Below are 27,969 nucleotides of genomic sequence, written 5' to 3'. Positions count from 1 at the left end.
AGTTGTGACCATGCACTGCGACATTATCCGCGATGCCTTCTGGAATGAGCGCCCCGAGCTCACCCGCGGCAAGCCGACCAGGGCCGAGCGCAAGGCAGAGAGAGCAAAGCAGAGGGAGGTGGAGCTGGCGGCTGAGGCCGAGGCTGAGCGGGTGAAGCAGCGCAAGACTGGCGACAGGGCAGAGGACGAGGCGGAAGGCGAGGCAGAGGCCAAGGCGCAGTAGCATCTTTCTGCTTTTTTATCTGGATGGGGGACTGGAGATCGACTGTTTTTGCTGTGGCGATTTGCCCTTTGCAAGAGCGACCGGGGTGGGGGATGTCCCAGTCGGCGGATTTCAGGCCACTCAGTGATGGAGGCAAGATGATGCTGCTTTTGAACAAAACATCGGCCCACGCGATCTCCACTGATACGGGTCGTCCTTGGTTCGAATAAAACGGCTTCTTCCACTGGACGCCTTTGGGGGATGCGCGATACAAAGCGCTGTGGGTTTTTTGGGGAGACGAAAGCACAGGCGGGCCTGCATGCATATGCGCGACTGCCAGCTTATATATGGCCGCCTGAGCATTGTTCGAGAGTGACCAAAGCTACCAGAGAGGCTGGTCACGCCCTAATCCTCTCCCGTTTAAGCGCCGGCAGCAACAAGGCTCGCACCATCGATATCGCCGAAAACAGGATGGGGGCAAGGGTCTGGCCCGGTTTCGCGAGCCGTGATAGAGGCTTTTGCGAATAAATAGCCTCGGTTGCCCGCGGCCTGGAGGAACAGGAACCGAAGGTATCTTCTCTGTTTTTTCTTCTTCTCTCGCAGCGCACAAGCTCTCTCTCTCTCCTCTGTTCATTCAAACCTCTTCCTTGTATAATCTTTCTCTCCCCGCAACATCACTTTTTGTTCAATCATGACTGGCAAGAAGAGAAACAGCAAGGTCCAGCCGTCCCGGCAAACCTCAATGTGAGCTCGGCTGCCAGCTCTGCGGCGTCCACGCCCAGATCGACGGCACCGCACTCGCCGGTGGCAGCATCGGCGCAGCCCACACTTGAGGGGCAACTTTATGGGGCCGCCAACCAAGGTTGCCGACAGCGCGTACCTGAGCGGCTCTGACCCAGAGATCGCCGGTGACGGCACTGACGTAATCAAGTCTGACGGCTATCTGGAGCCGCACAGGCAGTACTTTGGCCAGCGGTTTGCGCACTTCAAGCGGTGGGTGCGCGACATTGAGCTGAGCGAGGGCGGCATCGACAAGTTCTCGCGTGGATACGAGGATTTTGGTCTGCATGTCACCCCGCAGGGCGTGCGATACCGCGAGTGGGCACCTGGAGCCAAGGAGGCGTCGCTGGTGGGCGACTTCAACAGCTGGGATGTCAACGCCAACAAGATGACGCGCAACGAGTTTGGCGTATGGGAGTGCGTGGTTCCCAACGTCAATGGCAAGGTAGCGATCCCGCATGGCAGCCATATCAAGGTGTCGTTTGTGACGGGCAGCGGCGAGCGCGTGTACCGGCTGCCGGCGTGGAGCACGCATGTGACGCAGGATCTGAGCAAGAGCCCGATCTACGACAGCGTGTTCTACAACCCGCCCAACAAGTACAAGGTCAAGAACACGCAGCGCGTGGTGCCGCCGGCCGACCTGCGCATCTACGAGGCGCACGTGGGCATTTCGTCGCCGGAGCCGCGCGTGGCCACGTACAAGGAGTTCACGCGCGATGTGCTGCCTATCATCTGCGACCTGGGCTACAACTGTGTGCAGCTGATGGCGGTGATGGAGCACGCGTACTATGCGTCATTCGGGTACCAGGTGACGTCGTTCTTTGCGCCATCGTCGCGGTATGGCTCGCCCGACGATCTGCGCGAGCTGATTGACACGGCGCACGGCATGGGCATTGTGGTGTTCCTGGACGTGGTGCACTCGCATGCGTGCAACAACGTCGAGGATGGGCTGAACCAGTTTGACGGCACCGACCACTGCTACTTCCATGAGGGCGGCATGGGCCGGCACGAGCTGTGGAACAGCCGGCTGTTCAACTACGGCAGCCACGAGGTCATGCGGTTCCTGCTGTCGAACCTGCGCTACTGGGTCGAGGAGTTTGGGTTCGACGGGTTCCGGTTTGATGGTGTGACATCGATGATGTACAAGCACCACGGAATCGCGTACGGCTTCAGCGGCGACTACAACGAGTACTTTACGGGTAACACCGACGAGGACGCAATTGCGTACCTGATGCTGGCCAACTACATGTGCCACAAGCTGTACCCGGGGTTTGTCACGATCGCCGAGGACGTGTCGGGCATGCCGACGCTGTGCCGGGCAGTGCCTGAGGGCGGAGTGGGTTTTGACTACCGGCTGACGATGTCGATTCCAGACATGTGGATCAAGATGCTCAAGGAGCAGAAGGATGAGGACTGGAACATGGGCCACATTGCGCACCAGCTGACGAACCGGCGGTACCAGGAGCGGGCGATCACATACTGCGAGTCGCACGACCAGGCGCTGGTGGGCGACAAGACGCTGGCGTTCTGGCTGATGGACAAGGAGATGTACACCAACATGAGCGACCTGACTGAGCTGACGCCGGTGGTGGAGCGCGGGATGGCGCTGCACAAGATGATCCGGCTGGTGACGATGGGTCTGGGCGGCGAGGGCTACCTGAACTTTGAGGGCAACGAGTTCGGGCACCCCGAGTGGCTCGACTTCCCGCGCGAGGGCAACGGCTCGAGCTTCCACTACGCGCGGCGGCAGTTCAACCTGATCAAGGACGAGATGCTGCGGTACAAGTACCTGTACCGGTTCGACAGGGCGATGCACCATCTGGAGAACCAGTTCCACTGGCTGTCGTCTCAAGACCAGTGGGTCACGCTGAAGCACGAGGGCGACAAGGTGCTGGCGTTTGAGCGCGGGCATCTGCTGTGGGTCTTCAACTTCCACCCGACCAACTCGTACACGGACTACCGCATCGGGTGCAGGTGGGCTGGCAAGTACGTGCCGGTGCTTTCAACGGACGACAAGGAGTTTCTGGGACAGGGCCGCGTTGACCACTCGGTCGAGCACTTCTCGACGCCGCTGGAGTGGAACGGCCGCCCCAACTACATCCAGGCGTACCTGCCCGCGCGCACGGCCACGGTGTTCAAGGTGGTGGAGTAGGGAGAAAGCAGCGTGAGATTTTTTTGAGAATTCCAAATATTGAAGGCTATCTATTCAGGAAGGTGATCCACTGTGGAGGGGCGACGATAGTACATGGCGGCCCAGAAGGCGATGCCCAGTACCGAGCCAGAGATCAGCTCGAGCGGGCCGTGGAAGAACTTTGCGGTGAAGTGCAGCATGACGACCCAGACGGCGACCAGCGACACCGAGGCCACGCCGACCACAGTCCTATGGAGGCTGCGGTTAGCCCTTGGTAGCGGGCGGATGACCTCCTCGACCAAGAACAGCGTGGAGTGCAGCAGCAAAAAGCAGTGGCCGGAGATATCGTGGCCGCCGCTCCAGCTGCCGCCCGCCGATCGGCAGGCGCGCATGGAAGCGGCAGGCACCGAGCTGGGGCCAATCAGGCACGAGCCGCCAGTCATCAGAAACACTCGGTCAAACAGCGGCGCGCCGAAACACCATTGCGTCATCAAGTACCAGTATGTGGTTGCCAGAATGTATCGCGATATCACATGCAGCTGGCGGGCGATCGGTCGGCCCTGCGTCCGGACGACCAGCGCCAAGGCAAACAGCGCGGTTGTCCAGAGCCATGCCAGCTTGGCGAAATAGCGGTTCAGCGGGTTGGTCTTGGAGGACCAGATGGACGGCGCCGACGATGTGGAGGGGCTGTGCGGGTCGGTGCTGTGGTAGTATCCAATGGCTATTGTGAACAGCAGGGAGAGCGGCACCAGCTCTGTTGTCCGCCGATGCTGCGACATTGAGGTGTAATTACTAGAGGTTTGTAAAAAAAGAAAAAATTAGGGAGAAGTAAAAGTAAGGTTCGATATGGCATGAAGAGCAGGCAAATAAAAAAAGGCTTCAAATAAACTGGCCCATGATAAAGCCCGGCGGAAGACGGCCCGGATTCTTGGCAAGGGAAAAGGAGAGGAAGATGTCTGCTCCGGCGCAGTATTTTTATCCCGCCGCACGGCTTCCACGTGGAGAAACGGAGCCGCGCTCCTCGATCATCCCTCGGTGTTCAGTGTTTCAGGTGTGGAGGGGCTGTTCGGGGGGGTCGGGGGAGAGGCTGCGCGCAAAAGGATGCGAAGCGGCCAACCCGCGCTCACAAGGAGCAGCCATACGATCGCCGAGTGAGGAGGGGGGCGTGCGGGCGGAATCATCACCGGATGGAGTGATTCTCGGCGGCATTTTCCCAGTTGGCGAAACCCCGCCTTGCGTCCTTCACTCCCTCCGGGGCGCTTTATATAAGACTGGTGCGGCCGACCGGGTGGGCTTCCCTGCTAGAACAACCTCCCCCCACCGAACGCACTTGTACTTTTCCCCTTCCCTCTCTATATTCCTAAAAAGCATACAACATTTTTTTCTCCCCTTCAAGCCATGGTATCATCCCCAGTCAAGAGCCCGTCGCCCCCATCCACCACAGCGCCGCTGCCAGGCAACCCGCAGCAATGGACAGTGGATGATGTGTGCCGGTGGGCGCAGACGCTGCCTCTGATAGCCGACATATCGGCGGTGTTCAAGGAGCACGCAGTGGACGGCCATGTGCTGGTCAACTACGTTACCAACACGGTGCTGGCAGACGAGCTGGGCGTGTCGGCATTTGGCACACGCGTGCACATCCTGGAAGCCATCGAGACATTGCGGTGGAACTCTGGGCTGTGTGCCAAGCAGGGCAAGGCGGACTCGCGCAGCGTCTCGCACACGCCGGAAACCGAGGGCTCGGCGAAGGAGCACTCCGACGGCGAGTCGCCAAAGCCGGCGTCGAAGCGGTCGGCGTCGCGGATTGCCGATGCCGAGAAGAAGCGGCAGAAGCGGGCGGAGCTGAAGAAGAACCCGGTGCTCTATGCCGAGTACCTGCAGAAGGAGAGGGAGCGCAATGCCAGACGAAGGGCCAGGCTGAGGGCCGAGCGCGGCAGGTCCGATGGCTCGCAGGATGCGGGCAGGCCGGCGTATGTGCCGTATGCGGCCCAGGAGCATAAGCGCGCGGCCTCCACGTCGTCGTCGCTGTCGCTGTCGCCGTCGCTGCCGTCGCACTCGCCGAGTCTGGCGGCTGCGTACATCCAGCCGCTGCAGCCGCCCGTCCATAATCTGCGCCAGGGGCCTGAGCCCGAGGCAGAGCCCGGCCACCAGCAGACAGCCCAGGTCTAGCCCTTTGCCTTTCCTGATTGACTTTCTCTTCTGCTTCGCCTGCAGCTGCACTTTTCCCACTTGTAAATAAATTCCCTTTCTGCTCCGGAATTCCCCCCCCCCCCATGCGCATTGGCACCGTGACATACAACCTGGCGCAGCGGCGGCCGTCGGAAACGGCGCTGCGGGCATTGGTGCAGGGCGCCGGAGCCGCTGATGTCTTCATTGTGGCCGTGCAGGAGCACAGCGATTTTCTGGAAGCCATGCGGTTCCGCCGCGCATCGCAATACTCTGCCAATTTTGCCCACATCCTGCGCGGGCTGTCCGCCGCCCTCCCCTCCATGCATTGCATAGCCGCGGTGGAGCACGGCGCCCAAGGCCTGGCGGTATATCAGCGCATGCCCAGCGCGCAGCAGATCGCCACCATAGCCATAAACAAGGCCAGCACCGGGCCATGGCTGACCAGCAGCAAAGGCGGTATCGGCGTGTGTCTGAGGGTGCGCGAGGGCTCCGCCACTATGTCGCTGGCGGTGGTGGCGGCTCACCTGGCGGCGGGCATGGCGGCAGGCGTGCGGAACACCCATTTCCGCGACATCGTCGCGCGATTGGCGCTCGGCGGGTCGCTGCTGCACGCCGATGCTGCGGTGTTCCTGGGCGATCTCAATTACCGAGCCGCCCATGGCGAGCTGCACAAGGACCAGCTCCGCCAGGAAATCCTGGCCAACCGAGTCCTGCCGGCCTTTGCCGAGTCCGCGATCGCCTTTGCCCCCACATACCGCCTGGTGGTTGGTCCCCAGCGCCTGTACGACAATCTGCGCGCGCCGGCGTGGTGTGACCGGACGCTGGTCTATGTCAGGTCCCCGAGCGCCGCCGATGCTGTCCGCAGGTGGTGGGCGGGAGAACTATCTTCCGCCGCCGATAGGAACCGCCCTGCCAGCAACAGGAACCACCCTGCCTGTCCCGTTGTCTGGCGCAGATACGACTCTCTGCACGTCTGTGGCTCGGACCACCTGCCTGTGGCCGCCGAGTTCGACCTGGACCTTGCTGCGGCCGCCCGGCTTAGCGCTGTGTCCGGCGATCTGCCCGACATGGTCGACCCCCACTGGCTGCTCTGGCTGCTGCTGGGACAGGTCGCCGGCTACATTGCTGGCGAGGCCTACCACTTGGCCGTCACCCCCGTCCCACGCTCCCTCTGCCTCACACTACTCGCCACTGCCATCGCCTACTACATGTATTCCCTCAACACTATTACTCAAACCTAGTCTGCAAACCGCCGGGTTCCCGACGCATACTTTGGGTCCGACTCGATCACCACGCGGTTGTGCGAGAACATCTTGTTGACCAGACCCTGCCTCTGCATCACTGTCAGCTCCTGCCGCGCCTCTGCCACCGCCTGCGCAATCGCCGGCTCCTCCGTCAAAGTGCTGCTGGCGCGGAACCGATCGCGCGTACGCCGGTAAAAGTACTTGCGGAAGTTGTATGTCTCGAACTGCTGCGCTGCCTGCAACGACGAGCGGTAGAGCTTTAGCACCTGCGAACGTGTCACTGTCATGGCTGTTTCCCTCCTTGAATTTCGGTAGAAAAATGCGCTCTTGGAATGAACAAGCGAAAACCTCATAAAAGTGGAACTTGCCCCGTGATAGCGCTCCGTTTTTTTTTTTTGCCTGTGCTGACGCGAATATTCGCTCTGCTGAGTGGATCAGCGGTTTCCGTGGCCATTTTCTCCCCAGCTGGCTCGATCACGGCTCGACAAGAAAAACAATGGCTGCGCCAAACGGCTCCATCTCCTATACCCGTTGCCTCTCCTGGAGATCACTGCTGTGGCTGTGCCTTCTCTCCCTCCTGCAGCCCTGCACTCTCAACCTGTGCCATGTTCTGGATCCCACCCCTTCTTTCTGTTATCTTGGCTGTGCCGGCCCTGGCCGGTCCCGAGCAAATCGCATTCCAGTGCCACCAAGCCCGGATGGTCGAATGGCCGTCCTGGAGCGTCTGGGAATCATCCCACTGCCACCACTGACCGCATGCCTATCGTTGACTCCACATATCAGCGCTTCGACAGACGCAAGCTGTTCTGAAACCGTGCCTCGTCAATCCCATCTCTCCTTGCCCATGTCACACAAACACACCCACTTGCCCACATTCGCCTAACTCTGCTGGTCATTGGCGGGACCGTACTCAGTTCCTTTTGCAAACTGGGCACATACGCAGATTATGTGGAAAATATGCGATCGACACCTTGCTACTCTTCCCTCCCCAACTTCTGCCCTTTGCCCAGGGGCTTCATTTCCAGCTACACCTGGCCTACACGTGCCAGAAAGTCTACATTCTGCTCGTCTGGTGTTTCTAGCCATGTCGATATGCACACTGTTTTTTTCTGATCCAGGTTTTGTGCCGGCTCAGTCCGGCTAACCCCTAGCCTGTTTTCTAGTTGCCTTGACACACGTGTGGGAAACTATTGCTACTCTATGGCTTATACCTCGCCCTCCCATCCAAACGACCAAGATTACCCCTGTACAATCCCGCCTGCCTGATGCATGAACCACTACCACGTCCGTGATTGCAAGAAAAAGAAAACAAGCATTGCGTCCTGGGGGAGGTCCTACTTTTTTTGCTGCCAACGTTGCCTATATAAATACGTCTGTGCCACCTCTCAATTGTCTTGCATGTAAGCTTCTTATCCTCAGATACCCTTCCTTCGCCTTTCTATCCTTAACTAATTAATACACATATCATCATGAAGATCTCTGTTGTCTCCATCCTCTCCCTGGCCATTGCCGCCGTGTCTGCCATGCCCGCCAACAACTACTCAAACGGCGACTGTGATGGCAACGGCAATGGCAACGGCAACGGCAAGAAGCCCGCCAACAAGAACCTCATCATGATCGTCTCCGACGGCTTTGGCGTGGCCTCCGAGACCCTGGCTCGCACATACGTGCAGCAGATCGACCGCAAGCCCTACCAGTGGCTGTCGAACCTCGATGAGATCCTTGTTGGCACGTCGCGCACCAAGGCGTCTGACTCGCTGGTCACCGATTCGGCTGCCGGCGCCACCGCCTTTTCCTGCGGCAAGAAGTCGTATAACGGTGCTATCGGCGTCACTGACGACGAGAAGCCTTGCGGCACTGTCCTGGAGGCTGCCAAGCTCCAGGGCTACAAGACCGGTCTGGTCACTACCTCGCGTATCACCCACGCTACCCCAGCTTCGTTCGCCGCTCATGTCGTTGACCGCGACATGGAGGGTCTTATCGCTCAGCACGAGATCGGAGACAACGTTCTCGGAAACAAGGTTGACCTGCTGCTCGGCGGTGGTCTGTGCTTCTTCCAGCCTAACACCACCAAGGGTTCGTGCCGTACCGATACTCTTGATGCCTGGAAGCTGGCCCAAACCAAGGGATACTCGACCTTCTCTGACCGCGCCTCGTTCGATGCGCTGAAGACCTCTGCCAAGCTCCCGCTGCTTGGTCTGTTCACTTCCGGCCACATGTCGTACGAGATCGACCGTGATGCGGCCAAGGAGCCTTCGCTTGCCGAGATGGCCACCAAGGCTCTGAACATCTTGCACAAGAACACCGAGAACTCCAAGAAGGGCTTCTTCATCATGATCGAGGCTGCGCGCATCGACATGGCTGGCCACGACAACGACCCGGCTGCTCACCTCCGTGACATTCTCCAGTACTGGGAGACCATCACTGCCGTGCGCAAGTTCATTGATGCTCACCCCGACACCTCCATGGTGGCCACTTCGGACCACGAGACTGGCGGTCTGACGCTGGCTGTCGACCCCGACTACGTCTTCTACCCCAAGTTCCTGCAGCCGGTGAAGAAGTCTACTGAGGTCATCTGCCCCGAGATCAAGAAGATCCCGGCTGACAAGCGCAGCGAGTTTGTCCGCACAACCGTGATTCCTCAGTACCTGGGTCTTGCCAATGTCACGGACTCGGATGTCAAGAGCATCGTCGATGGCGTTGCCAGTGGCTCGACAGACTGCAAGCACAGCGTCGGTCATGTTGTTTCCAAGTATGCCCACATTGGCTGGACTACTGGTGGCCATACTGGTGTGGATGTCGGTCTGTATGCCTACGGCAAGGGTACTGAGAAGCTCCATGGTAACAACGAGAACACCCAGGTTGGCGAGTTCCTGCGCGACTTCCTGCGCCTTGAGTTGGACTCTGTCACCAAGCGTCTGGCCAACGAGACCACTGTGCAGCCTGGCTTCTCGTGGTCGCGCGCCCCGACCACCCTGCTCACTCGCCGCGATGCCAGCGGAAACAGCTACCACGAGCAGGTGGACTCGTACCACCCGGCCCGTGCTCACTTCCACTAGAAAAGCAATTTCCTGATCAGTGCAATTCAATACACTCCTCACCTCAGTGCACTCAGAATCTTGCTGTATATACTCGTGGTGCTTGTCAGATGCTGTGAACCTGTTTCTTGGAATGGGAAGAGCGCTTGACATCCTGCATGGCTCGAATTCTATGTGGAATACCTGAAGCTGGCACGAGTTTAGTTTTGTATTAATTTCTAAATATAGTACCCCGAACTGCCGTTCCCACGTACACATACAGATTACCAAATCATAGACCCTTCTATATTACGTTTGGAGTAATAGTTGCACATCTCTTGAATGTAATATATGGAATAGCACGTATCTCTGTTGAAATCCAACACATTCATAGAATCATATATATATCTACGGTGAATTAGCGCACATTATGACGCTACTCCTTGATAAAAATCAATGTGATACAGAGGTGGCTGCTGCTGCTTCCTTGGCCGCATTAATCGGTGACATTCAGTATCTAAATAATGCAGTTTGTTCGTGAACAAAGCTGGGTTTGCAGCTTAGATGTTGAACCTAGAGTCCGAACTTCACCACTGCCAACAGGGAATTGGTATCTGGCACTTCGCGATCCTGATTCAGCAATTGCAGATTTGGAGCGGCAGAACCATAGCCCCTTGATTTGGTCCCACAGCTATAGATGCCGTTTAAGTAATCATTACCATCACCGCGTCTGAAGACGGGTACCACTCTTCTACAGCAGGTTTACGCCGGGCTTTCGTTAAATTGCGCGTACCCGACGCACGCTGCACAGCTGACGTACTCCCACGCATACAGGCCCGCCCACACAATCGATGTCCTATGTAGTAGATGCAAAAGATTGACCAGCAATCCCCCAGGTTGACTGACGACGGATATCACATGCGCAACAGTTTGCCAACGCTGCTCAAGCCCACCCACTACCTGCTTGTACTGCTCGTCTGCGCACCATCCGGTTGCTGCACCCTTCAGATCCAGCACGACATCTCCCTTTGCAGCTTTCCTTTCATGGGAAGGTGGATCTTTCTGCATAGAAGCTTTCCGGCATTTCCTTTTTGTGCGCTCTGTCCGACTATACCTCGTCCCTTTTTTCCTATTTGTTTATTGCACGTGGGAAACAATAGCTGAGCTTGCTGTCAGCTAGGATTTTTCGTACGCCCGACGACCAGATGCACATGCGCTGGATGATTTCTGCTGTATGCAAGCATCTGCGGTTGGGTGCGGCGTAAGAAGAAAGGGCAGATAGGGAGGGTGGATGAGCAGCAGTGTCCGTGCTGACCCGGCGGTGCCATAGCAATTGGCAGGAAACCCCTTCCCCCAGGACCGTGCCTCGTTGCCGGTGAATCGGATATAAATACCCGCGGTCAGAGCGCCCTCCCTTCGTTTTCCAAGCCGAGTATTCTCAATCCTGAAGCGCCTGCCTTTAACTATCTATTCACTACACTAACTATCTACTATAATATTTTTAATTGCGTGATCCAGCTATTTCACTACTCATCATGAAGATCTCAATCCTCTCTGCCTTCTCCCTGGCCATCGCTGCCGTGTCTGCCATGCCCGCCAGCGACTACTCGAGCAACAAGGCCTGCAATGACAAGGGTCCTGCTAACAAGAACCTCATCATGATCGTCTCCGACGGCTTCGGTATTGCCTCTGAGGCCATGGCTCGCGGCTATGTGCAGCAGATCGACCGCAGGCCATACGAGTGGCTGTCCAGCCTCGATGAGATCCTTGTTGGTACGTCGCGCACAAAATCTACAAGCTCTCTGGTTACTGATTCTGCTGCTGGAGCAACCGTCTTTGCTTGCGGCAAGAAGTCGTATAACGGTGCTATCGGCGTCACTGACGACGAAAAGCCTTGCGGCACTGTCCTGGAGGCTGCCAAGCTCCAGGGCTACAAGACCGGTCTTGTTTCTACAGCACGCATCACCCACGCTACCCCGGCTTCGTTTGCCGCTCATGTCGTTGACCGCGACATGGAGGGTCTTATCGCTCAGCACGAGATCGGAGACAACGTTCTCGGAAACAAGGTTGACCTGCTGCTCGGCGGTGGTCTGTGCTTCTTCCAGCCTAACACCACCAAGGGTTCGTGCCGTACCGATACTCTCGACGCCTGGAAGCTGGCCCAAACCAAGGGGTACTCGACCTTCTCCGACCGCGCCTCGTTCGATGCGCTGAAGACCTCTGCCAAGCTCCCGCTGCTCGGCCTGTTCACTTCCGGCCACATGTCGTACGAGATCGACCGTGATGCGGCCAAGGAGCCTTCGCTTGCCGAGATGGCCACCAAGGCTCTGAACATCCTGCACAAGAACACCGAGAACTCCAAGAAGGGCTTCTTCATCATGATCGAGGCTGCGCGCATCGACATGGCTGGCCACGACAACGATCCGGCTGCTCACCTCCGTGATATCGTCCAGTACTGGGAGACCATCACTGCCGTGCGCAAGTTCATTGATGCTCACCCCGACACCTCCATGGTGGCCACTTCGGACCACGAGACCGGTGGGTTGACCGTTGGTATCAACCCAGACTACTCTTGGTTCCCCAAGTTCCTGCAGCCAGTGAAGAAGTCTACCGAGGTAATCTGCCCCGAGATTACTAAGCTTCCGGCTGACAAGCGCAGCGAGTTTGTCCGCACAACCGTGATTCCTCAGTACCTGGGTCTTGCCAATGTCACCGACTCGGATGTCAAGAGCATCGTCGATGGCGTTGCCAGTGGCTCGACAGACTGCAAGCACAGCGTCGGTCATGTTGTCTCCAAGTATGCCCGTCTTGGCTGGACTACTGGTGGCCATACTGGTGTGGATGTCGGTCTGTATGCCTACGGCAAGGGCACTGAGAAGCTGCGTGGCAGCAACGAGAACACCCAGGTTGGCGAGTTCCTGCGCGACTTCCTGCGCCTTGAGCTGGACTCTGTCACCAAGCGTCTGGCCAACGAGACCACTGTGCAGCCTGGCTTCTCGTGGTCGCGTGAGGAGACCACTTTGCTTACCCGCCGTAGCCTCAGCGGAAACAGCTACCACGAGCAGGTGGACTCGTACCACCCGGCCCGTGCTCACTACCATTAAACACCTAGTATCATTTATAAATTAATAATACGATTGCTCATAAGCATGCGTTCTTTTGAAGGTTGTATTGAGAATGATTATTTGCTTTATAGCTAATGAACGCAGCAGAGAACGCGATTATTTATTTTGGCCCCTGGCCGAGGTCGTTAGTCAGCTGGTTGACCAGCACACCTACTGCCTCAGTAAGGCCAGATAACGTCTTGACAACACCGCCGAGAGTGCCGTCATACGGGACGTGCTCAACAGGAGCAGGAGCAGGGGCAGCGGCAACAACGGCAGCGAAGATGGTAGCAACGAGGAAGAAGCGCATTATAGATTTGTTGGTTGAACTATGTGGGTTCGGTCCAGCGAATGGAGAAAATTAATTGAATTGGAGTTGTACCGAAGTGATATTGAAGCACCTGCTGGACTGTCGAAGTCTTCAGCTATTTATCCAATTCCAGGACAGTGCTCTCCTGTAGTAAGAGGTAGGTGGCTCAAAAGGAGACATGGAGGCATATCTTGTGAGGCATAGATCTAGAAGCAAAATCGATAAAGAGACAAACGTGTACTGGAAATTTAGGGACTATTTGTAGTAGACAAAATAATGCCTGCAATCCCTCCCTGAAATCCGATTTTCAATGAGAGAGATACTGCGTTGCTAAACAATATGTGGTTGATTCAGTATGTCTACTTCACAGGTATAGACGCATAAAAAGTCGTAAGCAGGTGCCAAGCGTGAAAATATATGCGTTGCAGGCAGTCCAGTAGGCTGATTGCAAATTTCAAATGTGAAGCATACATGTGCATTTTTGCCACTTGTACACACATGTACATATCCATATGACAAAGGTATCAAAAGGCCCCTTGGGCTGCATATTAAACCTGGAGCGCTTATTTTTCACGCCTCTCTCGTATTCCCGCTGGGTCATCTGGACCGCATGTCGTCACTGAATGCACAATTGAGACCGCGTTTGCTTTCTGCACTCCCAGCACCGCACGCCAAAAGCAGTCGCTCCAACAAAACAGCATTGCAAACAGCAGGTCCCCTTCTTGCCTGATAATAAGTGTCCGATTTTCCTTTGTGGCATTGTGCTTGGGCTTGGGCTGGATTCACGCACAGGTAGGAGCAGCAACAGCGACAGCAGCGGTGACAACAGCAGCGGTGACAGCAGCAGCAGCAGCAGCAGCAACTGTAGTAGTAGAGCACAGGTTGCGGCCATTTTCCAGACAAACGCAGACTGCTATTGCATTATCCGCCACTGGTCCTTGCGAAACAGAAAAAGAAAGATGGCGCCGCCACTGCGTCCTGGCAACAATGCGCGCAGCTGAAAAGGAGCCAGGCGAAAGAATAAACAGCCTGGTCCCACCTGTAGTGGCTGCTCCAGCCCAGGCTAAACGAAACAGAAAAAGAAAAAGAAAAAAAGAAGGAAGAGAAAACCGACGACAAAAACACTGGCCAGGATTCGATCCGCAGGCCTCGGCGCCAGAGCAAAAAGAGTGCTTAGCATCACCAAGTTTCGATCTTGGGACCTCAGGGTTATGAGCCCTGCGCGCTTCCTCTGCGCTATGATGCTTTCCAAGCTCTGATTAGCCGCTTCTGAAATGTGTATTCAACATAGTTGTTCAGGCGCCACCGATGCGTGGCCGCCTCCGTGCCGCTCTATCTCAACTGAAAAGCAGCCGGCCGCAGTTTCCATGAATGATGGCGTGTGCCAGTAGCAGACAAGCGGCAATGACGCGCAACATGTGCCAGCTCTTGCCAGCTTCAGGCACATGTGCTTGAGAAAGTCCACTCAGCTGATAGCATGCACCATGGTCGAGGGCCGCAGCTGCGGTGCTATGTACAACTACACGCACGAACATTATTAGCAGCCGCTATTTCAATTGAAGGAAGGGGACAGCCCCAGTTTTATTACCACCTTAAATTGGCTTGCTCAGGTACCCGCCATCCACCACCAGGTTGATCCCCGACACGTATGCGCTGGCCCGAGACGCCAGGTAAATGATCGCGCCTGCAATATCCTGCTCGCTGCCTGTACGGCCCAGCGGCACCATCTCCTGGATCGTCAGCGTGTTGTTCTTCCAGTAGTCCTGTACCTTGTTTGGCAGCGGGTTTGCGTCGGCTGGTGGCTCGCGCAGCATGCGCGACGGGAACATGCCCGGCGAGATGCTGTTGACGTTGATGTGGTCTGCCGCCAGCTTGTACGCCATGTCGCTTGTCAGGTGGATTAGCCCGGCCTTGGACGCATTGTACGAGTACGTGGTGCCGAGCAGCACATGGTTGCCTGAGATGCTTGCCACGTTGATGACCCGCGCTGGATTCTCTGCGCTGGCCGTCTTCTTCAGCAGCGGCAGCAGCGCCTGTGTGACCGTGAACGGCCGCTGCAGATTCAGCAGAAGGTCGTTACCGAATCCCTGGTCAGGCATCGTCTCAATGTCGCCATTCGTGTATCGCCCCGCGTTGTTCACCAGGACGTCGATTCCGCCAGGTGCAAGCTCGGCCATTTTGGTTGCCAGCGCCTGCACCTGCTCGTAATCAACTAGATCGCACACAACGTAGCTGCAGGTTCCAGGACCTTCTGCTGTCAGCCGCTCCGACTCGTCCTTCAGGTACTTCTCCTGGCGGCTGGTGATGTAGACGTTGGCCCCGTTGGCCACCAGTCCCTCAGCCATATAGAGCCCGATTCCTGACGACCCGCCTGTGATTACAATTGTCTTGCCCTTGACGCCAAAGAGTGTAGCGATATCCATGATGCAGAAAGTGGTGGTTCCCTTGTTGGTTAACAGTCTGACAGTAAAGAACAGAGGCGCTTTTATACTGTTCCTTGCAGCACCCTCTCGAGGACCGCAGCACAATTGTTGCTATTAAAAGCGGCCAGACTTTATCACCACAAGAAACCCCCTACCCCCAAACCGGCTGATCCTCATGCCTTTGGTTGCAGCCTCAAGGTGACGCGACCTTTTGCACTTGCAACTGCGGCCAGCTCCTTTGTCAGAATCAGCCAACCCCACATGCTGTAGAATGGTGCTTCCAGATAATTTAACTGATCTGAGACCACAAGTATGTTCAGCAGCTGCCTGAATCCATGCTTGAGACAGCCAGAGTAGAACGCCACTGCGCAGCAATACACACAATAGGAGCAGCGGCTGTCCTAGTATGCATGACAGAGCACCCAGCGGCCCTCACTACTACTGCACAGCTCACCCTAAATTCAATCAGGTGTTCTGTATTTGCGCACTGCCTTGTAGTGTTCAAAATCCAAATAGTATATTCTCAATCCATATTGCTACCCTGCTGCCTTCACGGCTTGTCCAGTGCTGGCAGTCTGCTGGTTGGTAGTTTGCTGGTCAGTGGTTCGCTGGTTGGTAGTCTGCTCGTCGGTGGTTCGCTGGTTGGTAGTCTGCTCGTCGGTGGTCTGCTGGCCGGGGCTCTGTGGAGGATTTTCAGTTGAAGAGTGTTCCTCACTACTCGCGCCATCAGCTTGGTCTGAATCCATTTCATATGCGCGCTGGAGTCCGTCACGGCGGAGCTTTGTGTACCACTCATCCAGATATCGGTCGTGGTCAAACATGCATTTGTATGTGGGGTGTGCGACTATGATCCAGATGCTGCTGTTACACATGATAATGTCGCTTGCCGTGGTAATAATCCGTACAACCCTGTTTAGCGGGTATTTGGGAAACACGATATGGAGAATCGTAGTCCCAAGTACAAAGGATAGAACTATGGTGATCATGTATGTATAGTTCCGGAATTCGTTGAATGAGGAATGGATTTTACGGATGCGGACAGTGAAGAATATAACCAAGAGCCACCAAAACCATACGATTGATAGACTCGAAATACGAAATGCCTCAGCATAATAGCAGACTTGAAGAGAATGGAGTAAGGACACTGTAAGACGGTCCTCGATTATCTGCCCAGCGATATCGTATGCAAGAATAGCCGTGGCGATTAGTAAGACTGGCCCGAATATAGCCCAACCCCGATAGGGCTTTCCACGATTGAAAACCACGTCGAAGGCATATGCACGCATCATTATCGATGACGAAAATATAAAGGCAGATGAGGCACGCCCCCATATTTCCCACAGCTTACATAAGGCCCATGGCCCAACAACGCTTACGTAGCCATTAGTAGGCAAGTCACCAATAAACCATAGGAGGCCGGATATGTATGTGACTGTGGTGAGGCGTATATTTTTGGCACGAATCGGGTGGTAGACAATGTTTATCCATCAGTATATGACTAGCAATAGCGACACGCTGTACACGCAGGTACCAATGATAACTATTGCCCAATCACCATATACAACTGAATCTAGGTGAAAGCCAAGCACCGCTGCTACCTACATTGTAGTTATCTATTAGCACATTGAGCAGCAGGTAGTTATAATGTGTTATCCATGCAAAGCTGCCTGTCGTTTTTGGTGTACCTCAGCCCGCTGCTCTTCAGTTATTGGTGGGTAATTATACATTGAATATGCTGGTAGTAGTTGAATTCAAATAAATGGGATTAGAAATTATATGACTTATGGACTGAGGATGTGTTGGTGGCAGTAGTCCTTTGTGTAGCCAGCCCTCATTTGTATAAATATTCGTGAGCTTTCCAAGGCTAGTGCTCCCACCAGGTCAGCCAGTTAGTCGATCTTAGTTGCTATTATGAAGCTCAAAATTTCTGAAAATCCAAACATTGTTTTTTAAGGAGTGATGCTAGGAGGAGTGGAGCATATATAAGTATATGGATCTTTAAATATATGACCCTATTGGCTGGCAAGAGGTGATCTTGTATTTGTTATCAAATTCCTTGATAAAATAGGTAATATATATTTAAGTTTAATATAATATATGGGATATTGCTTTTAATTATCAACCATAGGGCTATTAATTCCTATATTTCTTATATTTCTACTGGCTCTATTAGTAATCCCCTTTTTGCAGGTATCCACAGCCCAGATCTGTGGATAAGGAGTAGGTGTACTATATGATAATCAAAGTTAGAAAATATATTATTCATATTAACTTATCTACTATTTGTAATAACTATGCTGTATTTATATTTATCCCTCTAATACCCTTTTGCCTCTAGGGGGTTATCCTTAGACTTGTAATTTTTTATTAATTTGCAATTTAGATAGTTGTTTGAATAATCATTTTTAGAACTATTTTTTACTACTAATTTTTCAGTAGTTAGTATTAACTAGTATATCCAGAATATTTCTATGCTTATAAATTAATACTAAGGTAAGAATATTTTTCTTGCTGTTTCACCCAAACTGCTATTAGCATCTTAGAAAAGTATTAGTAGATATGATTTTAACTTGAAATAAAAAACTTTGTATATTTAGGGTTAATTTTCTTTAGGTAATAAAAGTCAACATCCTAATAGATATGGCTAAGCAGCCTTAAGGAAATCATATTTACTGAAACTTTTCTAAGATGGTAATAGTAGTTTAGGTGAAATTTTTATTTTATAGAAAGTACTACTAGCTATAATATATATAAATAATTATTATATAGATAAGTAACCCTGAATGACCTCTATAAATAAGTAGCAGATCTACTCTATAGTCTGATCCCTTAATTATGTCTATTCAGTCTTAGATATACTAGCTTCATTGTGGCAGTACATACAGCATATATATTGCAGAACCTATAAAAACAGGCTAGTAGTAATTATCCTATATTGCCTATATAACACTTACTAGCCAGAATACACTATATGCCAACTCCTAGGCCTACTTCTTCTATAGTATAGATTTTGTACTATGGTAAATAAGTTGAATATAACAGTACTTACTCTTATTTGAAGGTGGCTATTGGACCCAACTAGGGCTGGCTAAGTGCTAGCTGCCTATAATGCCTTCAGCCAAAATACCTACCAGACTCCATAAAGTCAACCTAACCATAAATAGATCTCAGCAAGGACATCCTGCTAGAACCCTTCTACCTACTATTGGCATATATCCCTCCCTATGCCTCTGTCTGGCTATAAACCACAGAAACTTGGCCAGCACTTCAGCTCTAAACATTATCTACAGGCTAATACACCTTACCTTTCTAATATATTACAAACCTTAACCAAGCATGAAGGTCGCTCTGTTGCTTACTCCTATCTTTGCCCTTGCGGCTCTTGTCTCAGGTTGCACTGACACGACTTCGTCTGCCTCAGCCTCCACTTCTACCAACTCTCCAACTCCCACTTCGACTCGTTCATCACCTGTGCGTGCTGCTGTGAGTATCTGGGCCAACGGCCAGGTTTCTATTGCCAAGAGCATGATTCTTGCCAACATCTCACCCTCTAGTTCTGCCAGCTGGTACTTTACGCAGGCTTCGTACATCACTGGCAATATGACCGGCTTCTGGAGCAGCAGCAGCAACATTATCCTGCCGACTATTCAATATAGCGGCGGTGTTAACAAGCCAGCCAACATTGACTCCCAGGCATTCCTGGTTGTGCTGCATACTGCTCTCGATGATGGATTTTATACTGTCGAATCTGACCAGATGCTGTCCACTTTTGTTGGTACTATCGCCAAGCTCCGGCCGCTATACGCGATCAATGCTGCTACCTCAGCCACTATCGCCGATACCACTGTCCCCATTGGAGTTGCTCTCCGCCGTTACCCTTAGGATACCTACAACGGATACAACCCTGGCCAGCAAGGTAACCCGTGGTTACTGTTTACTTCGGCTGCTGCCGAGTACAGCTACTGCTTGATTGAAACGTGGAATAGTGCAGGCAAGGTCACCGTCACCCAGGCTGTGTACAGCTACCTGGCGCAGCTCACCTCGCTGTAGAGTATCACCTTCACCAATTCGATCTCGGTTGGTAGCGCTCACCCAAAGGAGTCGGCTATATTCACTGAGATCCTGAACAGGGCCTACTCTGCCGGTGATCTCTACATGGCCCGCGCTGCTCACCACATGGCTGCTGATGGCAACATGTGGGAGGAGTGGAACTGCAAAGCTGGTGCCTCTCAGGGTGCCCCGTAGCTCATCTGGTCGCACCGGGCACACTCGGCCATCTCTCGCCACCGTGCTGCAGCACTTGCTATTGTCGGCGCTTAAACACTATATTTTAATGGCAGTAAAAGTGAACTTTATTGTATATGCTCGCAATTGCCCATGATAGCCGAAAGAAATACCTAGATATGATGCTGGAATAAAACGTCGGGTTCTGTTGTGATCATAAAGGGAATTTCACATCCATCTGCAAACACAACAGACAGCCCTGGTATAAATGTCTATTTAGTAAAACCGCCTTATCTAGTAGCTAGAACTCGTTAACTAAGCTTGAAACATAAAACAGCGTGTAATATTGGTGCCGTGCGATGTATGAGAAAATGTGTAGTGGGAGGTAGTGAGACTAATCACGCTCAGTGGATCTGGCGCAAGGTGCTGCAGACATGGAATGGTTATTACATCCCGTGGGCTTTGCGCGCAGCTGGCGAATGACCTGGCATCACAACAGTCGGCTCAATAATAATCTTGCCACCGCGCGTCCTCTCCGAGATGCTCCTTGCTGGCGGCAAGTGCGTGGACAGGGAGTTGATGTTCTTACTTGCAGTAGGCAGCTGGCTTTTGGCATCAGTCATTGGCGTAGGCCTAGGAATTGCTTGTGCCGACAACACCTTTCCGGGAGCCGCAGGCTTGGCAGAGAATACCTTTCCTGCACTATGGCTAGTAGCAGGCGTAGGTTTGGGCTTGGCATGGCTCACCACCGATGTGGGTTTAGCAGACAGGATCTTGGCGTGTGGAGCTGCTTTGGCAGACAATAGTTTGCCAGGCATAGGCTTAGCGGTCGGGGTTGCTGCGTGGGTTGAGAGGTGGGTTGTGTGCGCAAGTTGGACAGAAAGAATCTTACCAACCGCGGTCGATGGCTTGACTGATGAGACAGTCTTCTTAGTAGCAGTGGGCTTAGCCGACAAAGCCTTGCCGGTCACTGAAACATCCTTCTTTGTCGGAGTGGCCTTGGCCGATAGTACCTTGGCCGAAGATGCGTGCGCCTTGGTTGGTGTTGCCTTGGCAGACAAAACCTTGTCGCTGGAGGACGACTTTGCCGTAGGCTTTGGAGCAGGCTTTGAGGCAGGCTTTGCAGAAGTAGCCTTGAGCAAGGAGGGCTTGACAGCAGTAGACTTCATCACAGAGCTGTGGCTCGATGCAACAGTCGGTGTTGGCGAGCTCGAAGCTGCAGATGCTGTGGATTTAGCCGAGGCTGACGACGATCCAGCCAGCGCATTAATGTTGAGAATCTTGTCGCCAAGCGATGCCAGATCCAGGCTTGTATTGGTATCTGTCATTGCTGATAGCTCCTTAAGCAGCTCCGACTGCCTCTCTTCGCTGCTGCTGTCCTTGGTTGGCGAGCTGGAAGCATCATCGTTGTCGTCGTCGTCGTCGTTACCACCACCATTATCAAAGTCACCTCCGAACCCTCTTCCAGCGATTCCGCTGCCCATACCTGCGCCCATGGGAATGCGGTTGTGGCCCATCGGCCCCATCATCGGCCCGCCCATCATATCGCCGCCCTCATTGGGCATTGCGTGGCTACCATGGCGACCAAACCGGGCGTTGCCATACGGGTTGCGAGCCATTGGCCATTCGTCGACGTCAGCGTGCGCATGATACCGCTGACCACGCATGTAATGGCGGTTGTAGTTGCGCCCACCCTCCTCGCCTCCTGGCATATACATCGGTCCGCCATACTGGTTGCCCATCGGCCCACCCATCGGCCCACCCATCGGCCCACCCATCGGCCCGCCCATTGGTCCGCCCATCGGACCATTCATGCCTCCGTTGTTCATTGGATACCCACCCATCTGCGGGTATCCTCCCATGCCGCAATTGTTGTTGTAGGCACCCATACCTTGTGGCATGTATTGCGGGAGTGGAAGCCCATGAAGGAGTGAAATACCAGTGTAGATGACGAGAAGACAGGTGTGCGCAAAGGAACGCATGGTGTGAAAAAAGCGATTTGGAGCAGCAATAAGTGTAAGTGGTGTCCGAGTATATGTTTGAAGAAATTCTCACCAGGCCAGTAAGGAACCATGGGAGTCTTGACTAATATATAGACTGGTTAACAGGGCTGATGGCACACGAGCAAGAATATATTTTGTAAGTGCTGTCGCTGGAATAACTGCTGTCTCATGTATCGGTTTTGCAAAAGTCAGGCGAGAGTCGGTCTTGAATTGTCCAAATCCTTCTTCCACTCAAGTAAACCCCTTGTGTGTGGGGTAGGCACCAGGAACATTAACTGGTGGTTGCAATTGCCCATATGAAACATGCGCACGACAAAATCCCTACTGCTATATATTTCGGTACTCTGGTCGGACGAGGTGTGTGAGCAAGCAAGGCTGGCTAATTAAGACACCTGAATAACTACTTAAAACTGCGGCCATGGTTCATCTAGTGTCCATGGCACTACCACAGCCAGATTCCTGGGTAAACTGCCACAGCGTGATCACATTCCCTCTGATGGTATTAGGCTTCAGCAGATTTGGCAATAAACAAAGCGGATTTTGGGCTGGTATGTATATTTGGTTGTGAAATGTATGTATAAGAAAGGCACGATCCATGTAAACAGCCACCTCCTTAGCCGAGGTAGCGCATGGCAATCTCGAATCCGACAAAGGTGGCACCGTTGGCCGGGGCCGCCCTGAGCAGGCAGGGTGTGATACCGCGGAAGAATCCCTTGAGACCTTCCTGGCGCATGATCTTGCGCGCGCAATCCAGGGTACCGTAGTACTTGCGCTTCTCACCCGAGAAGCCATCAGTCTGGAGCTTGCTCTTGATGGCATCGATCGGGTACGATGTGCCCCACATGGCAAAGCCAGCAGCAGTGCCGTACAGGCACACGAGGGCCGTCGACAGCTCCGAACGCGACTTGCCAGTGGACGCCATGGTGCGCTGCACCAATGCCTCGTAGGCAAGGAAGTACATACCGTAGCCGTTGAACTCGCGAATGAGCGTGGCGACCTGGCCGCGGTAGATTCCCAGACCATCCGAATCCCTTGTAGATCTTCTTGATGCAGTCCACCGGGCCCTTGTACTCGGCGGCAGCACCCGAGCTCTGCACCTGCAGGCGAACACGGATGTGCTCGACAGGTCCTGACACAACACTGTTAGCGACACCAGCAGCAGCGCCAGCCATGTAGAGCTGCGAAGGGGTAAGCACAGGGGCCTGGCCGGCAGGAGTGCCGTTGATGCGACCAAAGGTCCGCTTCATGTGCTCCATGACCAGGAACTGGATCGACACGCACAGACCAACACCAACCAGGGGCGTGGTGGTGCCCTTGTAGAAGCCGCCGAAGCCGTCGTTCTGGATCGTCTTGCGCACAGCATCCATGGTTCCCTTGTACATATCCGGCTGGGTCTGCAGACGCACCTTGACAGTGTCGAACGGCTGGCCGACCAGCACCTGCGCGATACCGCCGGCTGACCCCGCGATGCAGTCCTTGACTGCACGCATCGCTCCGTCGTTGCTCTGAGGCTCTCCCTGCTGGCTCATGGCTGTGGGTTTATTGCGCGGGTGGGGTACGAATTCGCTTGGGCTGCAACTGAGAACCGAGTTGCAGGAATACTAGTACAGAGGAGGAAGAAGGCAAAAGTGTACCGCACGAGCAGGCCTTTTGTGTATGTGAAACAGAAAAGAAGAAAAAGAAAAGAATCGTGCCGCTTCTAGGTCAGTTCCGCCCGGTCGCAGGGGCGGGCAGACGACCTGATTTATACTCGCACAGCGCTGCGTCCTGTGGTCACAATGCGCTCATTTCCTGTGCTTTCAAAAAATTTTCATGATCCCATGCTGCTGGTCGCTGCCAGCCCTTCACAGAAATCGCCGCCCACACACTTATTTATCGCTTCCCACACAGCTTTGCGAGTCCGCTAAAGGTCGATCTCTGGAGCCGGTCAATTTTCACTGACCACTATCGCGAAGTCATCGGGCAAAAGTGGCTCGGTGACATCGGTTACCAAATCGACACATTCCCGGCGCTGGTCATGATTACATCCCTGTGCAATTAAGCAGGCTCCATATATGAGAGTAGGAAAGAGGTGACATTTATCGAGGCGAAAAAACTCTAGAAGAGGCAATTTAGTTCTCGACCTTGGGACGGGTCTCGACGATGGGGACGTTGTCCTACACTCAGGGAGGCTGCTGTTAGTTGTATGCACATAGAAGACAGGTTCATCTGCTGCGTTTGCCCAAGCACGACTGTGCGCCTAAGCTGCGATCCTTACCAGAACACCGGCCTTGCCGCTCTCCCACTTTGCGTACTTGAGGGACATGCCCTCGCGCTTGGCGATCTCGGTCTGGAGCTCGGCCTTGACGGTGCGACGCAGGGCACGGGCAGCAATGCTGCTGTACTGGAGGTAGCTAAAGATAGAAGCACAGCATCAATTAGAAAACAGGGCTGCATTCAGTTACTGTGGTTACCTCTAGCTATCGCTGCCGCTGCTATTGCCCAGAGCAGATGTAAATGCTAAAGCCGTTTGTCTGCCAGCCTGGCTCTTTGGCCTGACAAACTACGCCTGTCCAGGCGGTTGCTCTCTCGATTCCTTCGCCCGCCTCCCTCGCAGATTCACCCCTTCTCCTGAAGTGTACTTACTTCATACCGGCGGTTCTCCACGCGAACGACATTTTTCCAAAATTGAATGGGCTGTGTTAATTGAGAACAGGAAACAGATGCTAAAAAACAACAGGGAAAAAAGAAGTCTCAATTCGACAGACTCGTCAAATGCGCAATGCTGTGCTGCAGTGCTATCTTGTGGCCCTTTCCACACACCTGCAAGCGCCAGCGCTTGAGCTGATTGCTTATCAGTCGCTGGGCCCGATCCACTGATTAATCAGATCAGCTACCTGCAGATTACCACGCCAGCTACATGTGAACCTTGGCCCCATGGCAGGGCATGATGGTGCATATCGATGTTAATGATGAAGGCAGGCTACTCGAGAGATTTGAGGTACTCGGTGTGCAGCTTCTCCTGCGCAGCATACTCCTTGGCCAGCTTCTTCAGCTTGCCCTTGGCCAGGTCCTCGCCAGCCTTGTCCTTGGTCGGAATGCCCTTGCCATCCCACTCCGAGTACAGCTCCAGGTTCTGCGGCGTCTTGAACATATCCTTCGGCGCCAGCTTACCCTTCGCCAGCCGCTCCTGACGCTTGGCCTCGGCGGCGCGAGCTGCAGCCTCCTTGCGTGCACGCTTCTCGTCCTCAGCAGCCTGGCGAGCAGCCTTCTCGCGGCGCAGCTCCTCGGGGTCGGCAAACTTGACAAGAGCGCGGCCATCCCCGTGGTCGTCAATGACAATGCCAAGCTCGGGCAGATCGTCATCACGAAGCTTGTCGCAAAGCGCCAGAATCGCCTTCTTGTCGCCGCCAGCCAGCGCAATCTCACGGACAGCGTCACGGAAATCGCTCAAAGCAGTGGCCACAGGCAGCAGAACAGACTCACGGTCGGCAGGGCCCTCCAGAGCCAGCAACAGACGAGCCCCAGCCGACTAGCTGGCCCGGAGTCTCGGCAACAAGACCAAAGGCACGCACAATCTTGGTCACATACAAAGCGACCATCTCGACAATCTGCGGGTCAATTGCGGAGCGGCCACGCTGGAGATACACGTTGGTGCGGTTGACGATTTCCTGCAGCGAGCGCATGGCTGTGGGTGTATCAAACGAATCCTTGAGTGCAGCATGAACCTGCGCCTTAGTCTCCTTCAGCGCGCCCAGCAGCTCATGCTCGGCCTCGAGGAAGTGGCGCTTGCCATCGGACTCTTGGGCCCGCACACGGTAGTCGCGCAGCAGGGCAGTGGTGTTGGAGAAGAAGTTGTCGAATGTCTTTTCGACAGCCATAGCCTCATGCATCGAGTTCTCCTTGAAATACGAGGGCGAGTCCCAGCGCGACAGCACAAAGATGATGCGGATCTGCCTAGCAGTGTACTTTGCCAGCGCCTCCTTGATCGTGATAAAGTTCTTCAGCGACTTGGACATCTTCAGTCCCTCGATGTGCAGATGGCCAGCGTGCATAAAGTAGTTGACCCACTGCTCGTTATCAAAGCACGCCTCGGACTGCGCCAGCTCGTTGTCATGGTGCGGGAATGCCAGGTCAATTCCGCCAGTGTGCATGTCAATGTTCTGGCCCAGAATCTCGCTTGCCATCACACTGCACTCAATATGCCAGCCAGGGCGACCAGGGCCCCAGGGGCTGGGCCACGCAGGCTCTCCGGGCTTCGATGCCTTCCACAGCGCAAAGTCCGACTGGCTGCGCTTGCCCGACAGCTTGGCGCCCAGCGATCCCTCGCCATCGGCCAGCAGCTCCGCGTTACCCTTGGACTTGGGCTCGAGCTTGGCGTAGAAGTGGCCATTCTTGCCGTCAAAGCTAGCCACATCAAAGTACACCGAGCCATCGGCCTCATATGCGTAGCCGTTCTCGATGATGCGCTGCACAAACTGCACGATCTCGGGCACAAACTCGGATACACGCGTCAGCACATGCGGCCGCCGCACATTCAGCGCATCCATGTCCTCAAAGAAGTCCTTCTCCCAGTACGCTGCCAGATCGCGGAAGATCTGCGGATCAGTGACCTCGGCACCAAACTTCTTGTCGAGCCACAGCGCCAGCACGTCCTGCGACGCATCAACCAACGCCTGGGCTTCCGTAGCACTGGCCTTGCCCTCAACCAGGCCCTGGCGAGCATTGGCAATGGCAGTGAAATGTCGCACGCGCCGCATCATAGTGCATGGTGAATTTAGGATTGTCCCCAGTGATAACAGGGTCCTTGCCATCGCCTGTCTTGGCTACAAACGCCTTCCAGTCCTCGTCGCTACTGATCTCCACCTTGAGCTTCGACTCGACAAACGCCTTGAATGCACTGTCAACGTCCGAAATAGCGCTCTCGCTCAGCGCCACGGCCTTAGCCCGGTACTGCTTGAATAGGTGCGTGTGCCGCGCACGCTCGATGATCTTATCGTCGATATCAGTAATGTTCATGACCAGGTTGACGTCGTAGTTGAAGTAGTCCTCCATGATGCGCCGGAATGATGTCGAACGTCATATAGTTACGAGCATGGCCCAAATGGGCCGCGTCATAAACCGTCGGTCCGCACCCGTACCAGCTCACGTAGTTGCCCTCACGCGGCACAAACGGAACTTTGGACTTTGTCATCGAGTTGTACACCATGAGGCCGGTCTGCGGCTCCGTCGACTCGGGCTGCGTCCATGGCGAGCTGTTGTTGCTAGTCGAGGCCATCATTGAGCAATTGCGAATGCTGAGTGTACTGGGTGTTGCTGTGGCAGTAAAGTTTTGCTGGAATATCGAAATAGGGCGGGCAAGAGGTCGGGCAAGTCTAAACACCGACCTGAATACCATGAAAAGAGGTATAAAAATAGCGGCTAGTTTGTTTGCAAGGGTAAAACGAGAAAAAGCAAATTCGCTGGTCCAAAGAAAGAAGGAAGGGCTGTGGACAGCAGATCGGTGAGATGTGGGCAAGGAATACAGGCTGAGAATGAAGACTGGGCTTGAAAAATTTTCGGTGCAATTTTTGGGGCAGGAAATAAAGTGTAGAGGAACTCGAGAATGTGGTCGTCAGTGTGTGGAGTGGCCCTTATATATTCCTAAGATGCAGAATGCACGGCGCCACTCTTGCCGAGTACATGTCACTCTTGCCGAGTACATGCCTGCTGTTTCGAGGTTGCGCCATATAGATATGCATGGCACAAGCACTAGCAGTGTTTTTCGCACATACATGACTCACCACACATTCCTCGCAATATAATTAAAACCACGCCGCAGCAACATCAGCCATGAGTGAGTCACAGGTAATGCTGCTAAATGGATCTTATGCTATATCAAAATTCCTTCTTCTCACGCTCGACGACGACGAAGTGCATGTATTTGCACATCTCGCTGAACAATTTCTCATTCTTGATTTCGAATATCTCGATATCGTTTCCAAGCCGGCAGACGTCTTCGACTTTATCGCGTTTCCACCAATTGCTCTCAACTAAGAGGCCGACTGAGCCATCACTCATCTGGATATATGGCGGGTAGAGCTTAAGGGAAATCACCCTGAAATACCCTGCATTTAGCAATTCTGCGAATAAGCTCCTCCGCGCCCGCCGGGTCCTTGGGAAGTAAATAGGAGCGGATAACCGGGCTTCTTGGGCTTTGACTTGAACATTTGCAAAGATATATGAGAGATTTGTGAAGAGCAGAATGAAGGTGCACGCCTTGCTGGAGTATTTATATGTCGGTAAAGGAATCCCTGGTACAGCCAGGTTGAAAAACGGAAACCACATGCCCCTCCTCATCAGCCATATTTTTTCTTGGCATTACAGAAATCGCAACGATCTTC

At 54.0% G+C, this 27,969-nt stretch overlaps 17 protein-coding genes and 1 non-coding gene across 18 annotated transcripts; 7 read left to right on the top strand and 11 right to left on the bottom strand.

The window, feature by feature from the left end:
* Positions 1-893: 893 nt before the first annotated feature.
* On the top strand, positions 894-3,134 carry DL89DRAFT_289346 (1,4-alpha-glucan-branching enzyme; the record flags this gene model as incomplete). Its single annotated transcript, XM_040889946.1, has 2 exons — positions 894-928; positions 1,037-3,134. The coding sequence occupies 2 exons, from the start codon at positions 894-896 to the stop codon at positions 3,132-3,134; spliced, it is 2,133 nt and encodes a 710-aa protein (XP_040746796.1).
* A 50-nt stretch (positions 3,135-3,184) lies between these two features.
* Positions 3,185-3,604, bottom strand: DL89DRAFT_219831 (uncharacterized protein; the record flags this gene model as incomplete). The annotated part of the gene is made up of 1 exon (XM_040884412.1): positions 3,185-3,604. The coding sequence occupies one exon, from the start codon at positions 3,602-3,604 to the stop codon at positions 3,185-3,187; it is 420 nt and encodes a 139-aa protein (XP_040746795.1).
* A 773-nt stretch (positions 3,605-4,377) lies between these two features.
* On the top strand, positions 4,378-5,372 carry DL89DRAFT_263626 (uncharacterized protein). Its single transcript, XM_040885911.1, has one exon. It carries the CDS (start codon positions 4,512-4,514, stop codon positions 5,280-5,282), a length of 771 nt encoding a protein of 256 aa, XP_040746794.1. The 5' UTR covers positions 4,378-4,511; the 3' UTR covers positions 5,283-5,372.
* A 14-nt stretch (positions 5,373-5,386) lies between these two features.
* Positions 5,387-6,183, top strand: DL89DRAFT_289343 (DNase I-like protein; the record flags this gene model as incomplete). Its single annotated transcript, XM_040889945.1, has 2 exons — positions 5,387-6,117; positions 6,162-6,183. The coding sequence occupies 2 exons, from the start codon at positions 5,387-5,389 to the stop codon at positions 6,181-6,183; spliced, it is 753 nt and encodes a 250-aa protein (XP_040746793.1).
* Positions 6,184-6,455: 272 nt separating this feature from the next.
* DL89DRAFT_263625 (uncharacterized protein) lies at positions 6,456-6,918 on the bottom strand. Its single transcript, XM_040885910.1, has one exon. The coding sequence runs from the start codon at positions 6,811-6,813 to the stop codon at positions 6,520-6,522; it is 294 nt and encodes a 97-aa protein (XP_040746792.1). The 5' UTR covers positions 6,814-6,918; the 3' UTR covers positions 6,456-6,519.
* Positions 6,919-7,189: 271 nt separating this feature from the next.
* On the top strand, positions 7,190-7,449 carry DL89DRAFT_263624 (uncharacterized protein). The gene has a single exon (XM_040885909.1). It carries the CDS (start codon positions 7,233-7,235, stop codon positions 7,407-7,409), a length of 177 nt encoding a protein of 58 aa, XP_040746791.1. The 5' UTR covers positions 7,190-7,232; the 3' UTR covers positions 7,410-7,449.
* Positions 7,450-8,118: 669 nt separating this feature from the next.
* On the top strand, positions 8,119-9,585 carry DL89DRAFT_231232 (alkaline phosphatase-like protein; the record flags this gene model as incomplete). The annotated part of the gene is made up of 1 exon (XM_040884913.1): positions 8,119-9,585. Exon 1 carries the CDS (start codon positions 8,140-8,142, stop codon positions 9,583-9,585), a length of 1,446 nt encoding a protein of 481 aa, XP_040746790.1. The 5' UTR covers positions 8,119-8,139.
* Positions 9,586-11,132: 1,547 nt separating this feature from the next.
* On the top strand, positions 11,133-12,647 carry DL89DRAFT_220078 (alkaline phosphatase; the record flags this gene model as incomplete). Its single annotated transcript, XM_040884430.1, has 1 exon — positions 11,133-12,647. The coding sequence occupies one exon, from the start codon at positions 11,133-11,135 to the stop codon at positions 12,645-12,647; it is 1,515 nt and encodes a 504-aa protein (XP_040746789.1).
* A 47-nt stretch (positions 12,648-12,694) lies between these two features.
* On the bottom strand, positions 12,695-13,095 carry DL89DRAFT_263623 (uncharacterized protein). Its single transcript, XM_040885908.1, has one exon. It carries the CDS (start codon positions 12,955-12,957, stop codon positions 12,769-12,771), a length of 189 nt encoding a protein of 62 aa, XP_040746788.1. The 5' UTR covers positions 12,958-13,095; the 3' UTR covers positions 12,695-12,768.
* Positions 13,096-13,546: 451 nt separating this feature from the next.
* Positions 13,547-13,954, bottom strand: DL89DRAFT_263621 (uncharacterized protein). The gene has a single exon (XM_040885907.1). It carries the CDS (start codon positions 13,847-13,849, stop codon positions 13,574-13,576), a length of 276 nt encoding a protein of 91 aa, XP_040746787.1. The 5' UTR covers positions 13,850-13,954; the 3' UTR covers positions 13,547-13,573.
* A 177-nt stretch (positions 13,955-14,131) lies between these two features.
* DL89DRAFT_t1 lies at positions 14,132-14,203 on the bottom strand. The gene has a single exon. It is a non-coding gene; the product is annotated as a tRNA-Met (tRNA).
* A 115-nt stretch (positions 14,204-14,318) lies between these two features.
* On the bottom strand, positions 14,319-15,463 carry DL89DRAFT_725 (NAD-P-binding protein). The gene is made up of 2 exons (XM_040892013.1): positions 14,549-15,463; positions 14,319-14,476 (listed from the first exon to the last, which is right to left on the bottom strand). The coding sequence occupies exon 1, from the start codon at positions 15,378-15,380 to the stop codon at positions 14,550-14,552; it is 831 nt and encodes a 276-aa protein (XP_040746786.1). The 5' UTR covers positions 15,381-15,463; the 3' UTR covers positions 14,319-14,476; position 14,549.
* Positions 15,464-15,874: 411 nt separating this feature from the next.
* Positions 15,875-16,795, bottom strand: DL89DRAFT_298689 (uncharacterized protein; the record flags this gene model as incomplete). The annotated part of the gene is made up of 1 exon (XM_040890798.1): positions 15,875-16,795. A coding segment is annotated over one exon (879 nt), but the record flags the coding sequence as incomplete, so codon positions are not given.
* A 1,921-nt stretch (positions 16,796-18,716) lies between these two features.
* On the top strand, positions 18,717-19,625 carry DL89DRAFT_253539 (uncharacterized protein; the record flags this gene model as incomplete). The annotated part of the gene is made up of 3 exons (XM_040885191.1): positions 18,717-19,238; positions 19,263-19,376; positions 19,431-19,625. 3 exons carry the CDS (start codon positions 18,717-18,719, stop codon positions 19,623-19,625), a joined length of 831 nt encoding a protein of 276 aa, XP_040746784.1.
* Positions 19,626-19,861: 236 nt separating this feature from the next.
* Positions 19,862-21,642, bottom strand: DL89DRAFT_263620 (uncharacterized protein). The gene is made up of 2 exons (XM_040885906.1): positions 21,387-21,642; positions 19,862-21,362 (listed from the first exon to the last, which is right to left on the bottom strand). Exons 1-2 carry the CDS (start codon positions 21,584-21,586, stop codon positions 20,051-20,053), a joined length of 1,512 nt encoding a protein of 503 aa, XP_040746783.1. The 5' UTR covers positions 21,587-21,642; the 3' UTR covers positions 19,862-20,050.
* Positions 21,643-22,211: 569 nt separating this feature from the next.
* Positions 22,212-23,310, bottom strand: DL89DRAFT_263619 (mitochondrial carrier protein). Its single transcript, XM_040885905.1, has 2 exons — positions 22,666-23,310; positions 22,212-22,604 (listed from the first exon to the last, which is right to left on the bottom strand). The coding sequence occupies exons 1-2, from the start codon at positions 23,134-23,136 to the stop codon at positions 22,221-22,223; spliced, it is 855 nt and encodes a 284-aa protein (XP_040746782.1). The 5' UTR covers positions 23,137-23,310; the 3' UTR covers positions 22,212-22,220.
* A 362-nt stretch (positions 23,311-23,672) lies between these two features.
* On the bottom strand, positions 23,673-24,330 carry DL89DRAFT_263618 (uncharacterized protein). Its single transcript, XM_040885904.1, has 2 exons — positions 24,233-24,330; positions 23,673-24,000 (listed from the first exon to the last, which is right to left on the bottom strand). Exons 1-2 carry the CDS (start codon positions 24,262-24,264, stop codon positions 23,847-23,849), a joined length of 186 nt encoding a protein of 61 aa, XP_040746781.1. The 5' UTR covers positions 24,265-24,330; the 3' UTR covers positions 23,673-23,846.
* Positions 24,331-24,569: 239 nt separating this feature from the next.
* DL89DRAFT_273494 (cysteine--tRNA ligase) lies at positions 24,570-26,864 on the bottom strand (the record flags this gene model as incomplete). The annotated part of the gene is made up of 4 exons (XM_040889071.1): positions 24,570-25,085; positions 25,120-26,301; positions 26,387-26,635; positions 26,709-26,864. 4 exons carry the CDS (start codon positions 26,862-26,864, stop codon positions 24,570-24,572), a joined length of 2,103 nt encoding a protein of 700 aa, XP_040746780.1.
* Positions 26,865-27,969: the final 1,105 nt, after the last annotated feature.

The sequence above is a fragment of the Linderina pennispora genome (assembly GCF_002104995.1).
Source record: "Linderina pennispora strain ATCC 12442 chromosome Unknown DL89scaffold_1, whole genome shotgun sequence".
NCBI classification, from domain to species: domain Eukaryota; kingdom Fungi; phylum Kickxellomycota; class Kickxellomycetes; order Kickxellales; family Kickxellaceae; genus Linderina; species Linderina pennispora.
The sequence above is the reverse complement of the archived record's forward strand: the minus strand, read 5'-3'. Positions and strand labels throughout refer to the sequence as shown.